The sequence below is a fragment of the Osmerus mordax genome, chromosome 23 (genome assembly GCF_038355195.1).
Source record: "Osmerus mordax isolate fOsmMor3 chromosome 23, fOsmMor3.pri, whole genome shotgun sequence".
NCBI lineage: Eukaryota > Metazoa > Chordata > Actinopteri > Osmeriformes > Osmeridae > Osmerus > Osmerus mordax.
The window spans coordinates 3653227-3668295 of NC_090072.1; the positions used below are offsets into that span (position 1 = coordinate 3653227).

At 47.5% G+C, this 15069-nt stretch overlaps 1 protein-coding gene and 1 pseudogene across 1 annotated transcript; one reads left to right on the forward strand and one right to left on the reverse strand.

Moving 5' to 3' along the window:
• Nucleotides 1–698: 698 nt before the first annotated feature.
• Nucleotides 699–8944, reverse strand: LOC136967601 (calpain-5-like; annotated as a pseudogene).
• Nucleotides 8945–11311: 2367 nt separating this feature from the next.
• Nucleotides 11312–13737, forward strand: cnpy4 (canopy FGF signaling regulator 4). The gene is made up of 6 exons (XM_067261613.1): nt 11312–11474; nt 11673–11799; nt 12083–12179; nt 12360–12482; nt 12617–12734; nt 12954–13737. The coding sequence occupies exons 1-6, from the start codon at nt 11390–11392 to the stop codon at nt 13064–13066; spliced, it is 663 nt and encodes a 220-aa protein (XP_067117714.1). The 5' UTR covers nt 11312–11389; the 3' UTR covers nt 13067–13737.
• Nucleotides 13738–15069: the final 1332 nt, after the last annotated feature.

Below are 15069 nucleotides of genomic sequence, written 5' to 3' on the forward strand. Positions count from 1 at the left end.
TTTCTGTATTCACGGTTTTGATCTCTTCCTGTTTAGTCCCCAACCAGCCTGCCTGCCCCAGTGTACCTCTGCTATTCGGCCCTGTTACCGACCTCTGACCGCCCACCGCCCAACCAGCCTGCCTGCCCCAGTGTACCTCTGCCTTGCTACCTTGTTGCCAACCTTTGCTTGCCCCTGGACTACGATATTGCTTGGTGCGATCAAATAAATTGTTCTACTTCAAACTACCCTGCTTCCTATCCGTATTTGGGTCCACTATGCTGCCTTGTGTCAAGGGTATCAATACTGGGTCAAATCCTTTCACAATGTTGCACAGTTTCTTGGTTTGCATATTATATATATTTCTGCATGCTGCTGATTGGAGTTCTGCCTTAACTTACAGGGTTGTGTGCATCTTGTCAGCCATGCCTCGAGGACATTTTGACAGTTTGATCCTGTAGGTAGAAGAATGTTCAAAAACAAAATGGAGACAAAGAATTTATCAGATTTAGCTCATGTTGTCAAACAAGATTCTCTACCTGTGGTCAAAAGTGTTCCAAGAACAAAGATTTCGAAAGGCATGTCATTTTTCGGAAGTTCTAAAGATGACAGGATTCCTATTCCAGAATGCAATGTGGGAATGGGGTAATTAAAGATACTCATTGCATATTTTCAATTTAACAATAATTTTATTGTTACATTTACAAAAGGACTACATTTCTAAGTGGAAATGTACAAAACCTTGGCAACATGGCAATATCTCTAGCTAATATATTTGTAAAATATCATTAGTGTTAACAAAGCTGATATGTAAATAATACGCCTAATAATGTAAAAAATACAAAATAAAGGGCACAATATCAACACATTAAACTCTTCATTCACTAAAGGGTGGTTCAGCGTTCATTTGTAAACAATAGCATTATTAATGTCATTAATACAGTCATTAATAGGCAATTTGTGTTAAAGTGTTATTCAATATATTTATTCTGTATACTGTATTATGTCCATCATTTTCTTTCATTAATTAATCTTCAATTTATTCCAGTGGTGACAGCAGTTTTCACAATCCAGTGAAGTGGGTAGGATTTGATTGAGCTGTCAATCACAAGTCTGTGAGGTATTCACTGGACGAAGTCTCCACGTAGACGCAACCCCGAGAGCCTGGCTGTGATTGGCCACCACGCAAGTCAATCACTCTGCTCCTCCCTCTCTCACTATCGCCCGTCTGAAGACAGGCTCCACCCAGGAAACAGTCCCACACCATCCCTCTGCTCCATAACTGTACACCCACACATACACACACACCCACGCACACACACACACACACACAACAAATTATTTTGTCAGCAACTAAACCCCCCCAAAAAAGTATTGCTCACACGAATGTGTGTGTGTCTAACCTCAATAGAGATGTGTGTGTCAGGGTATCTTCTGTAGAAGATAGCCCTCAGATTGAACTCTGGGCTCCCATTCTCCTTAAACACACATGTCCTGACGGTGTCGTCCTCACAGCGAATCACAGCGTAGACGTCTGGTAAAGAGAACGACAGCAAGAGGGAGTGAGTGTGTGTGTGTGTGTGTACGTATGCGTGTGTGTATTTAGTGTACCTGTGTGTGCGTGTGGTGTACTTTTATATGTCTGCGTGTAGTTGTGTGTTTCTGTACGTGTGTGTGTAACTGCATGTTTGTGTACTTGTGTGTGTGTACCTGTGTGTGTGTGTGTGTGTGTGTGTGTACCTGGGTGTTTGGGCTGGCTGAGTCCAGTGGCTCTGCGGAGGTGGACGGTGGTCACTACGGTGGGCTGAGGTAAACAACACTGCCACACCGATGGAGAGGGCAGGTCCTCCTTCAACTCCCTGACAGAGACAGACAGAGAGGGACAGAGAGAGAGAGACACACAGACAGAGAGAGAGAGAGACAGAGAGAGACAGAGAGAGAGAGAGACACACAGACAGAGAGAGAGAGAGAGAGAGAGAGAGAGAGAGAGAGAGAGAGAGAGAGAGAGAGAGAGAGAGAGAGAGAGAGAGAGAGACAGAGAGATATGGCGTTCAGAAAATGTGAACGAAGAATGCCTGGGATTTCTCACATTGCACACATGCGCTTTCTCTTGTTACCTCTGTCTTTCTTCCTCTGCCATACCGTCTGGCACACATGCCCTACATACACAGACACACTGCCTTTCTCTTGCACTCACACAGACACACACACAAACATACAAAGACATTCACACAACCCTCCTCCCCCCCCCCCCACACACACACACCACTGAGACCTACTCGCACAGCCTTCCCACCTCCCACACACACCTGAGGCTGACGTGAGACTAGTGAGAAGAGGCGCAGCAGGAAGCGTCCGGTGGGGGCCGGGCTGGAAGGTGGTGGGCAGCAGGGCGTAGCGTCCGGGCGCCAGCTGCACGCGCAGCGCCACGCTCCGGGAGTCCAATGTAGACGGAGCTGGCCGCCTGCTCCACCACGCACTGCACCCGGCTGCAGCGGTTCACCTCCACCTGGGAGGGGTGGGGGGGGTAAAGCCGTTCGCGGGTTGTCGTTCGTTATCTCTTCTATCCTTTGAATCCTCAGAAAACACGCGCATGCCGTCGCTATCGACGCGCCGAGAACTCCCTCACCTTCAGCACCTCGAATCCGATGGGCAGGTTTTCTCCTCCGCCGTCTTTTCTCCGTATCCTCCTGTCCTCCTGCTGCAGACAGATCAGCACCTCTTCCTCCTTCCCGCGCACCTCGAACATGAACTGACGCGTTCAAGAGACATCGAGGGAAAGGGGGGGAGAGACGCCGAGGGGCGGGGAAAATGGGCATTGTCAATCTCCTGCTTTTTTGGGTCGCAGAGATGTGCGTTCAAGAGCTATTTGTTCGGGTCGTGTTTCAAGAATGACTTACCTGGGGATTGTGCAGAAACGAGTCTCTGTGGTTTATACATCCCCACGCACCTACTCCTCTTATCCAACTGCTCATCCCAGCCTCCACTCGTCTCCTCCTCTTCTCCCTTCTCCTCCTCTCCTTCCTTCTCTTCCTTAATCTTCGTCTTCTTCCCCCCCTCCTTCCTCTTAGCCACCTCTCCTTCTCCACCTCCTTTACCCGGCCCTCCCTTCCGCTGCCTCTCCCCGAGTCTCTCCTCTTTCCTGTCCCCCCTCTGCTGGGTCCCCCCAGGCTTGGCCACGATCCTCCCCAGGTCGGGTGCCCTGCGGCTGGGTAGCAAAGTGCCGGGAGGGAGGGTCCCGGGGGTGGAGGGGGCCGGGGTCCACTCCCCGTGACGGCGGGCCTCTCTCCAGTGGGTGCAGCGCCACAGGAGGGACCTCTCCACCAGACGACACACCACCACATCTGTGAAGTATCTGCAGAAGTCCTCAAACTCCATCCTGGGGGAGAGGGGGCCAGGGAGGAGGTAGAATCAGGCAGTCAGTGAACTGGTTCTTCTACGGCTCTCTGGGCAACACTGTATTCTAACCTACAGTTTGTGTTGATGTAATACTGTTCGGTATCAGTGGTAGCAGTAACAATCTTCTGTGCAGTAGATATATCAACACAGAGTCCACTTGAAAAAAATAGGCTGAGCTCTATTTTTGTAACACTGGTGATACATTCGTTTCAGATTGTTTGTGTAGTTTACCAGAATTCTCCCACATCTCGGACTACAAGTCCCATCTTCTCCTTCTCTCCACGGCTCACCTGCTGCCACTGCAGCGACCTGCCAGGTGGAGCAAACAAGCTCAGTTTCACATTTTGATCCAGGGAGCTTTTTGAAGTACACCTCGAACTGGTAAGTGTGTGGTCACTAATTTGAATAGAGCCTATTGAACGGAAACACACTTGAGAAACAGACACACTTGACTGAGAAAGATATTCTAGAAACAGCCAGTACCCGACCGTCCCATTACATTTACATTTAGTCATTTAGCAGACGCTCTTATCCAGAGCGACTTACAGTAAGTACAGGGACATTCCCCCCGAGGCAAGTAGGGTGAAGTGCCTTGCCCAAGGACACAACATCATTTTGCACGTCTGGGAATCGAACCAACAACCTTCTGATTAATAAGCCCCGACTCCCTAACCGCTCAGCCATCTGACCCCATTACTCACCCTTGGCTCCAGTCCGCCTGTCCAGTCAGCGGTTCCCCATGGGTTCCTCATTCGAATCATAAGGAGGCGGGTTGCCCCACCCTGACCCAGGAGGCTCTCGCTCAGGCGCACCTTCTTCACGGCGGTGATGCCGTAGGCGTGGCCACGCACCAGACCACAGTCCAGGACAGACTCCACCCTTTCACCCTCTGCGGGCTGGGGAGAGGGGGGAGAAGGAGAGAGAAACAAGCGTAGAGTTAGATACAGAGGTTGTAAAGAAGAGAGCTTCCCTGCTTGTACCCAGGGGCACAGCGGTTACATCTGAGCCCCGTCACGCCGTCCCGACATAGACACTGACCCAGACGTCTGGTTACACCAGTGGCCCACCGCACCCATAGGGTGACACTGACATGCTGGAGGGCGAGAGGACACACGAGAGAGAGAGAGAGAGAGAGAGAGAGAGAGACAGAGAGAGAGAGGAGAGAGAGAGAGAGAGAGAGAGAGAGAGAGAGAGAGAGAGATGAGAGGAGAGAGAGAGAGAGAGAGAGAGAGAGAGAGAGAATAACACAGACAGACAAAACACAAAGCAAAACATAAAACAACCCCAGAGAAACAGCTAACCCTGTCACCCAGACAACACCAACTGGTTCTCAGGCCAAGGCCATCGAGAGAGGTCAGAGTCCCGGCCAACAGAGAGAACGTGCCGCAGTGACAAAGACAGAGGCCAGTGTCATTCCTGTCATGGCGTAAAGGTGACAGTGAAATGCCTGGACAATGGTTCCACACACAGCTGCCTGTCTGTCCTCTGCAAACCTGGTCAAAAAATGTCTCCTAGGTGACCTCTCCAAGGACCCACTGCCACCATAGCTGTCTGCTTGGGCCCAGTTCCAAACCATTTATCACCACTTCTACCCTACCGTCCCTCCTGCTCCCTGTGCCACTGTGTGGAACAGAACAGCAGGTCATGTTAATGGCTACACATTAAATGTTTGAGCCAGTGTGTCAGCTGTTTATGTGTGTCCCGAGCCGTTTAAATCAAACACCGTCCTCTTGTAGGTCGCCTGTCTATATCTCCGTGATCCAAGTTTCATCTCGGTAGCGTTTCATTGGAAGATGCCTAACTTCTCCTTGTTTATCATATCCACACTCGAAGCGGACACTACAACTTAGCGTTTGTGCTGCAAAGATATAACACCAAACACATGACGGCTCACAAAGACTTTGAGTACTTTGGAACACTTCAGCAGGGATATTGTCCATGTACCCGTATGGAGCATGTGATGAGAGCCTGGCGTGCGCTGGCCTTGGCCAGGGTCTGGAAGAGGGTCTTCCTCCGCTCTGGCTGCAGACGCAGACCCAGGGCCTCCCGCTCCAGGCTCAGGGGCTCCGACACCCCCCCGGTGAAGTCGATGAGGGCCTCCGCCGTGTTGCCACCCTCCAGGGCCTCGTAGCAGCCGTTCAGTCTGGGGTTGGGAGGTGGGGGGTGACGAGGGGAGGAGGGGTGGGGGCGGGGGCAACGGGGGAAGGAGGATGGGGGGAAGAGGTGGTGGTGGAAGACAGGGGTGGCACAATCTCTGTTTAAGTTCTTGAACCATCCCGTACACATCAGTAACTTATCTTACCCTATTTGGCAGGTGCTGTATACGTCAGTGTTTGAAAATAAAAAAATACATGCAAGGATCCAAGATGGGAACTCGACTCATATATCCTCTGATTTATTACCGAAAAGTGTTCCGTTGACAAGCTGTACTGTCGGCCTCCTGCACTACATGTTCACACAGAGCTGACAAACATGAGATAGGTGACAGCAACCAGATGGAACCTGAGCTTCAACCTATACACATTGCATACAGATCAGCGTGTTCCCCCCGCCTCGCGCGAGTCTTACTTGGCGTAAGCCTTCTCCAGCAGGGCGCTCCAGAACTCGCGAGGCGTGGCCGAGCGGCAGAACAACAGCGTCCCTTCATCGCTGACCGGCAGACGGTCGTCCACCACCACGTCCGTCCAGCGGCCAAGACGCCAAAAGCGGAAGTGGAAGATTCCGGCGTACAGGTCGGGACGCTTGGGGTTCCACTCCTGCTCCAGGTGGTCCGGAATCACCTGAAACGGTTTATCCATAGGAGACCAAAGACTGGTGTAAATACAGGTTCTTCTCCACTTACCTTAGGTTTATGTTTAATGTTTATGTCCAGTATATATGTTCTGTGATGGGGGCCATGGTTTTATACATTTTGATTGAACTTCATTCACAAATTCGAGAAAAGACCATCCTTTTTTTTTTTTTTTTACATTTCTATACATCTAAAATGTGTATTCATTTATTGATTGATGATTCAGGTTAATGAAAACACAAAAAAGGTGAAAAGGAAAAATATGTCGGGTGACTTTTGAATTCTCACCTTCTTCCATAGAGAGGGCTCCGAGGCCAGACAGGAAGTGGCTGCGACCATCCAGCAGTTACCCAGACTGCCCTGGTGCAGGTCCCGAGTGCTGATGCCATCCACAAACAGACGAGGGTCCTTACACAGTTCCTGGGGAGAGACAAGGAGAGAAAAATAGAGGATTTGAGCAATTGACAGTAAAGTACAATGATTAGACTATTCTATGAGTTTAAACTGAAGTCTATTTATGCTGCAGTATTCCATTTGTCTTAAATTAACACACGGCAGCAACCTTTTCTGGACAAAAAAGGACTTATTTATCAATTCTGAAATGCGGCCTAAGTTTCTGATAGCCTTGTTTGGGAGCAGTGAGGACGAGACAGACCCTGTCCTCTTGGACCTGTTGATCTTCCTCTTGACATTCAGACTATCAGGTAACAGTAGAGTTACTGGCAGAAACGCACACGCTCACACACACACACACACACACACACACACACACACACACACACACACACACACACACACACACACACACACTGGAGTCCAAGCAGACAAATACACACTTCCTGGGGTCAAGCCCTGTACAAATGTAACTCTAGAAAAGTTATGAACTCCATGATATCATGTTGACCTCAGTATGAAGCATGAAGTTGACCCGATTTTGGCTTTGATGGTTATGGATGGGAAGTCATGTGTCCAAGTGTTTAGGTGTGTGTGACTACTGAGGGAGGTGACGGACGTCAGCCTATCATTCGACTCCCTGTGACTGAATGCCTAAACTACCTGAGCAGAGCATTAGAAACACAACCCCAGCTGTTTATTGTTACTTAATCATGAACCATCAAGAAGGCCCACATAGGTTCCTTTTGAGTCTGCAAAGTTCCATTTAAGAATCTTTCAGAAAGAACTACTTGCAGTTCCAAACTTACAGTTACAAAACTAAAACGGGTTCAATGTTGAAACCCAGAGTTCTTCTCTGGTTACAAATGGTTTGACACACAGAAATGGGTATAGCTCAGTAGTGTTTGACTGCAGATCAAGAGGTCCTAGGCTGAAATTACCTTCTGTATATCGCTTTGGATAAAAGCAATGCTAAAGCTAAAGGATTACATTATATTATTATTTCATACAATGTACTGTATATTAAAACCCACACTCCAAGCTACAACAACCCTCCGGTCCTAAAAACAGCCTGTAAACATATGCTATTTAAATCAAGTGTTGCTTTTATAGATCCCAGAGCAAACACACAGTGACACCCTGCCAGGGTCCCAGTCTCAGTCCGCAACACGCGCCACACACACTCTCGGTAGCTAGAGTTGCATTGACGCCTCTCTTACATTAGAAAGGACTTTAATTAAACCGATCTGGAATACAAAGTGCTGAGCGGACTACTAGATTTAGACAAGGGGATGTTTGGGGCGCCCCAAGTCCTGGGAGAGGCCATGAGGTATATTGGTGTGTGTGTAGGGTATGTGTTTCGGTGTGTGTGTGTGTGTGATGGAAATAACTGTCTGTATGTTTCTAAATCTGCCCTGACGCTATATCAATCCTGTGTAAATGCCTGTATGTGTGTGTGTGTGTGTGTGTGCAGGAGCATGCGTTTGTGAGTGTACAATGTGTGTGCGTGTGCCTGGAGTGTGCAAGTGATGGAAATATTCAGCTCTGTGTCTGTATATAAATGCACTCTAGATATATATGTCTTGTTTTGACACTTCCAACCAAACCCAGTCCCCCCTTTCTTCACCATGGTGCCTTCCACTGTCATTACTGTCCTTCTCACCTTTGGCCTCTTCCATTTGAGCCCGGGGGGTGGCTCTCGTTTGTAGAAGAGCGACTGGGCGGAGGGGGGGAAGGCGGGGTCCTTGAAGAGCACGCCCCTCCTCATGCATCCCCTCTTGAGCTTGTGGTAGCTCTGGCCCTGGAAGTCACACACACGCTCTGGCATGCTGAGAACCATGAGCGAGCACAGCGAGAGAGGGAGAGAGAGAGAGAGAGAGAGAGAGAGAGAGAGAGAGAGAGAGGGGGGGGGGGGGGGGACACAGATAGTGGATGGTTAGCACAGTTCCAATGATAGGGGATGTTTATCAACTATGAACACGCTCAGTCCAGGGGAACAGTGGGTCCAAGCATCCCCAGGGTTAGGGTTAGGGTCGGGGGGTGGGGGGGGTGGGGGGGTTGAAAGGGTAACACAGGGAAACACCCTCAAAGCAAACACATTAACCCCCCTTTACTGTAATAATCCATGAGGATGTTATCAATACTATTAAAACACAAATTCAAATTAAGCAAACCCAAATGTTTGAATACTTTGTGTGTCTCTGTCCCTTAACTGTAAAAGCCAGCACAATACCTGCTCTGGAAGACCTGTAGGCTTCCCCTCGCTCTCCAAGCAGGAAGGAATTCACAGAGCCCAGGTACGTCAAGTTCCCTCTTGATCCAATAAATGGTTCCTTCTCTTCGGTCTCGTGTCTTTGTTTGTCATATGTTTTATAGGGTCACCTGTTGTTAGGGAGACCCATTGCTGCTTTGGAGTATGTTTAGAGAACCAGAGGTGTAATCTTCTCTCCTGTTGTCTCCGCCTGTCTTTCCGGTCGCCAAGGCAACCGACACGGGCTCGCAAGCTGTCGCTCGCTTCAGTACTTGACAAGCATTACTGTCCACCAGGTTCCTGTCAAAGGAGGTTGATGTTGTTTTTATACTTGCAAGTTCTTGATTAATCCACCTGGTTAAGAAGTTCTTTGATAAAAATAAAAAAAAACCTTTACACAAATAAAGATAAAGATTCAGAAATGGACACTATTTCCTTCCAGTGGAGTGTACCTCCATTTGTTGCAACTTTTCAAGGTTCATCCCACTGTAGACGTGTGTTTGTGTGTGTTTGTGTGTGTGAACACCTTGCACTGTCTCATCTCTATGTGTCTTCTGCCACTGCTCCATATTATGGCTTTTTAAAGAGCCTAGCGATAGTGTGTTTGTGTTTACGCAAGCGTAACCCGCTCCCTGGCTGTCATCCTATACTCAGGGGAAACCTTTTACCTGTGTCCCAGCAGCATGGAGAAGCATGTGTCTGTATGTGACATCAACTGATCTGTGTGTTTGTTTGTGTGTTTGTGCGGTTCTGGATATGTGGGAGTGTGTGCGTGCATGCGTGTGTGTGTCCACGCGTGTGTGTGCATAACCATGACAAAGTAGAGCAATGTCAGTAGACCTGTGTGTGTGTGTGTGTGTGTCTGTGTGTGTGTCTGTGTCTGTTGCTGTAACACTATTTTCCAGACAGACAATAGCAATAGAGAGTATCTCCATGCTCTGAGACATAACATACAATTAGCAAAAGCTACAGCGAGTAAAAAAGAAAAAGACTGTTACTTCAGGCCTTCTACTTATTCAGCCACTTGTCACCTCTCCCTCCTTCTGCCTGACTACGAGCAGGAGAACCACACCGAAAACCAAACGCACTCACATACAAAGATACAAGTAAAACCAACCTAGAAGCATGCAGAAAGGGTAATGTGTGTTTGCTGTAAAGCAAGCAGCACAAACAGGCATTGCTTGGGGATTTCCTACCTAGCTTACCGACATCAGCTCCTGGTGTGCGTGTGTGTGTGTGTGTGTGTGTGCGTGTGTGTGTGTACGTCTCTCTTACTGCTGGGTCTGCTCCTCTCATCAGGGTTGGTGTATAGAGTTCTGTCCTGTCCCTGAACCCACTACTCTCCTGACAGCCTGAAGCTGCTCTCTCTCTCTCTCTCTCTCTCTCTCTCTCTCTCTCTCTCTCTCTCTTTCTCTCTCTCTCTCTCTCTCTCTCTCTCTCTCTCTCTCTCTCTGTGCAGGACCCTTGGACTCCCAAGTCCAAGTTCAACACGTTACTTTTGCCTCCCCCCCCCTCTCTCTCTCTCTCTCTCTCTCTCTCTCTCTCTCTCTCTCTCTCTCTCTCTCTCTCTCTCTCTGTCTCTCTCTCTGTGCAGGACCCCTCCCTCCCTCGGCACTGCTCTCTCTACTGTTGTCTTTCTCCCGCAAGTCCTCATTCATTTATCACTCTAATTTTATCACGCTCTCTCTCTCTCTCTTTCGCTCTCTCTCTCTTTCTCTGTCCCTCCCATAGGACAGTTTCTGTTGTCATTAAGCGCGTGCCTACTGACACCTGAGCCCCCCCCCCCACCCCCCTCAACACCACCACCACCAATTTAAGTCTTAACCCCTTCAATGCCAGCACAATGACTCATCAATTGATCTAGTCCAGCCAAACTGTTGGCTGCCCTGCATACCTCATTTTGGTCTCATAGACCTGTTTTTTTTTGTAGGGGGGGACTACAAAAGCAAACTGAAACTAAATGTTGAAAATACTTGTTCATTGGCAGCTAGATGAAATGTCCTGTCATGTGTTTGCTAATTATAAACCACACCTTTCCTTATCAATCTGTTTACCCTTTAATCCCTTCACTCTATCTCTCAGTCTATTCTAACTATCTTCCTGTCCCATACCGAACTGTCAACAGAGACGCTAACCCTGGTGTGAACCCTGCAACCCACTTTGGTTTAAGTAATTATATTAATCTATAAATATCACTGGGTCCCAGAAAATAAATGTTAAAATCCGAAAGCTCACGTTGAAATAGCTAGCGTGGCTGTCAATAGAGTTTTCTATTAAAAAAAAAAAATATATATATAGCAAAATAAAATGCATTTGTAAAATTCAACTCAGAATTGTTGTACTTTCGATACTCTGTCCTCTGTCTTTGAAGAAGAAAAAAACCTGTAGATATGATCAAGGTTTTCTGTTATTGACCAGCAGTCCTTAATCAGTTAAACATGATCTACCCTTATGACTTTTGGGAACCCTCAACCACCCTACAGCGCAAGTGCAAACTTAGTTTACTCTTTTCCAACTATGCCGATGTGGCTTCTGTAAAGGGCTTTTGAAGCAGAAGAGAAAGGGAAATAATAGACATGACAGTTATCCTTTTGTCTTTTCTTTGGTTCTGCAGCTTTGTTTTGGCAGAAGAGAATGAGAGGTTGCCAAATAAATGTGAAGGTGAGAATAATGCCTCTATTTTGTTCATTTTGCGGCTATCGTATGAGTCGGTCTAGCATGCTAAGTTAGGAAGCTAGCTAGATTTGCATAATGTCTTCATTATGAAAACCAGAACTTATTTCTGCATTGGAAATCTATGATCTAGTAGATTAATTATTTGACTTGAATTGGTATCTGCGACCGTGTTTATCTGAGCAGTGTGTAAGTTCCTGACAGTGGAACTGCAGGCTTCCCTAGAGAAAAGCGGCCGCTCCAAGGAAGTCTTGGAGCTCGGGGAGGTGCTGGACACCGGGAAACGCAAGCGCAAAATCAAATACAACACCTCGTAAGTCACCGACGCTGACTGGAAGGGGACCCTGTGTTCATTGTCAGAAGGGGTGTTGCAGCATCGTTTGGGTTTATAGTTTTTTTCTGGAAAATCCAGAAGTGTGTCTTTCTAGAGTTTGTCAGAACCTGGGCACTCACCAGTGGACAGTTGTGTGACATGCCTTTCACCTTTTTATAGTTGAGAATGTCTGGTCGTATTAGGCAGTGGAGGAGGATGTGTTCTTTGCATGTATACAGTAGCTTGATAGCGAGTCTGTTTCCTTGTGTGTGTGTCTTCCCAGTGAGACTCGTCTGACAGAGGCGGTAGACAACATCTGTGAGGGCATCCTGCAGTACAGCGTCCATGCCGAGAGACCTGGCAGCCTGCGATACGCCAAGGTACGCACACACACACATCCCCCTCGGGGGTCAAACACCGGTCTCCCTCCCGCGACATCCCTGTGTTCCGAGGGCAGCATGTAGCCTTTAGAACCCACATCTGGGCAGACTCCGCACCAAACCACCTCAGCTCTGCACCTGCTAACGAGCGGTGTACCTGTGTGTGTGTGTGGCGTGTAGGGCACCAGTCAGACCATGTCAACGCTGAAGAACCTGGTGAACAAGGGTGTGAAGGTGGAGCTGGGACTGCCCTACGAGCTCTGGGACGAGCCCTCTGTGGAGGTGATGGACATGAAGAAGCAGGTAATGTGTGCAAAAGTATATGCAAATAGAGTATCTTTTATGGTCTCTCTCGTGGTCTTTTTTGGCATATCTGTTTACATGCGTTGAAGTATTGTGTGTGTGTGTGTGTGTTTGACTACTTTTCTGCGTCCCAGTGTGAGACCATGCTGGAGCAGTTTGAGGAGGTGGTAGATGACTGGTACTTCCACCACCAGGAAGAACGACTGGAACGCTTTCTGTGTGAAAACTACGTGCTCAACGACTCTGAGCAAGGTTATACGCACGCACACGCACACACACACACACACACTCTACAACTTTACCTTGGGGGATCCACACAATACGTCCTCCTACCACGCCCCTGCACATGCACTCTTAATGAATAGACCATCAGACTTAACTCACACAAGCAAGAACTCAAATACTGGTCACTCTCTCTTCTTTATCTGTTCTCGCTCGCTCTCTCTCTTCCTCCATCTTTGTCTCTTTTAGACTGTCTGAAGGAGGTGTGGAAGGGGGATATGGGTATGAAGGGAGCAGGTGGAGAGGCAAAGAGTGAGGGAGGAGGAGACGAAGGCAACACACATGATGCTGGAGAACTGTGAAACCATCCAAAATGGCCGACAAACGCTCCTGCAACAGAACTGAACTGCACAGCAGAAGAACCTCAGTCTTTGACTGCATAGCCAATGTTGAGGTCTTTGGAACGGGAAACATTTACAACACTACATCCAGTAGCAACAATATGCCGTCCATCTGATGGATTGTAGCTTCAATCGTCAGCCTATCCTGCCACTTGGAGACCCACAAGAGCGTACCAAGTCTTCCAGAATGTTTCATGCTTTCAGACTACACAGCATGACTGTCCCCTTTCAACAACCGTATGTTAGCCCACGAGGCCATCTAGTGGTGAATGTGTGCTGCTGCATCTAATTACAGAATGACTTCACATAGAAAGACATTCGTCATAGACATTGTTACATACACTCCTGATGTTTCAGGACGGTGCCTTATAAATGTCAGTGTTATTGTTTGACCTCAGGGAGGATTGTCCTCCAAATCCATCCCATAATACTTTGCCCAGCAGACATTTTGCAGCAAGGTCAAGGAAAAAGCGTGAGAAACATTGCTGATGAAATCTACCTGTTTTTACATATAAGCATAAACTGTTTTGATGTTTATCTTTTATTGTACAGTACATATTTTCACCTGAACCATGGTTTCCAAAAATGCAATATGTACATTTTTTATGTTGAATAAACTCAGCTTTTGTTACACTAAATCAAGCAACATGTCTGAACATTTAACATGTAACATAAAATTATGGTAGCTTGTTAATGGGGTATTGAAGGAGTTACTCAAAGGTCTAGTTCTGTGGAAGTGTTCTTGAGTAGTTCTTGAGTGCAGATGTAATTGATATTGTGCGCAACACTGCCACTCCGTGGCTGAGTGAGAACACTGCACTTCAGTCAAGCAGTAATTAGCTGATTAATTATTGCCCTCTCTGTAATAGTTCACTGTAATGGGACAAAATAGTTTGTTGTCGTGGCCCCCAAAGGTGTTCCTGGACTTGATTCTCTTCCATCAGTTTTGTGGGAGGATGAGTGCCTCAGGCATGTTGGCACTAATGCAGGCGTCCTTGTCTTACCAGTGGCAAGTTGCTCAACTCACCTTTAGGCTAAACTCGATCAGCAGATATATTCTTCTGTATGCTCCCTGTCTGCACATGAACTCAAATGAGCCACAGACAAAGTGAGATGTTTCTGCAGTATATCAGTATAGCCTTTGTTAATGAGTCAGGTTAACTACATTTCGCTTTAACTTCAACAGAAAGGAGATGTGTTTTGTGGTGTGTTTCCTGAAGACTTACCATACTGTTATGTGTTTTGTGGTGTGTTTCCTGAAGACTTACCATACTGTTATGTGTTTTGTGGTGTGTTTCCTGAAGACTTACCATACAGTTATGTGTTTTGTGGTGTGTTTCCTGAAGACTTACCATACTGTTATGTTTTGTGGTGTGTTTCCTGAAGACTTACCATACTGTTATGTGTTTTGTGGTGTGTTTCCTGAAGACTTACCATACTGTTATGTGTTTTGTGGTGTGTTTCCTGAAGACTTACCATACTGTTATGTGTTTTGTGGTGTGTTTCCTGAAGACTTACCATACTGTTATGTGTTTTGTGGTGTGTTTCCTGAAGACTTACCATACTGTTATGTGTTTTGTGGTGTGTTTCCTGAAGACTTACCATACTGTTATGTGTTTTGTGGTGTGTTTCCTGAAGACTTACCATACTGTTATGTGTTTTGGCCATGAGAGATGGCAGGTTGCCACCACAGTCTTCCTTCGGTGGTGCTGGTCTGGTGCCCAGCAGGGAGGGGCTCCCCAGCCCGGTCCTGAAGATGAGCCTGTCTGGGTGAGATGCCGCATCGCAGCCTCAGTTGACCTTTGACCCCCAGCACTGCCGTAATCAATATGGTGTATTGCCGTAGCAGTCATTTTTACGCCCAGTTTAATGTTACCATCCTAGTTCCTGGATATCTCAGCAGTGGCATTTTAGGAATGGCAGTGTTCAGTGCTCTCTGGCATAAACTGCTACGATGCCAACAG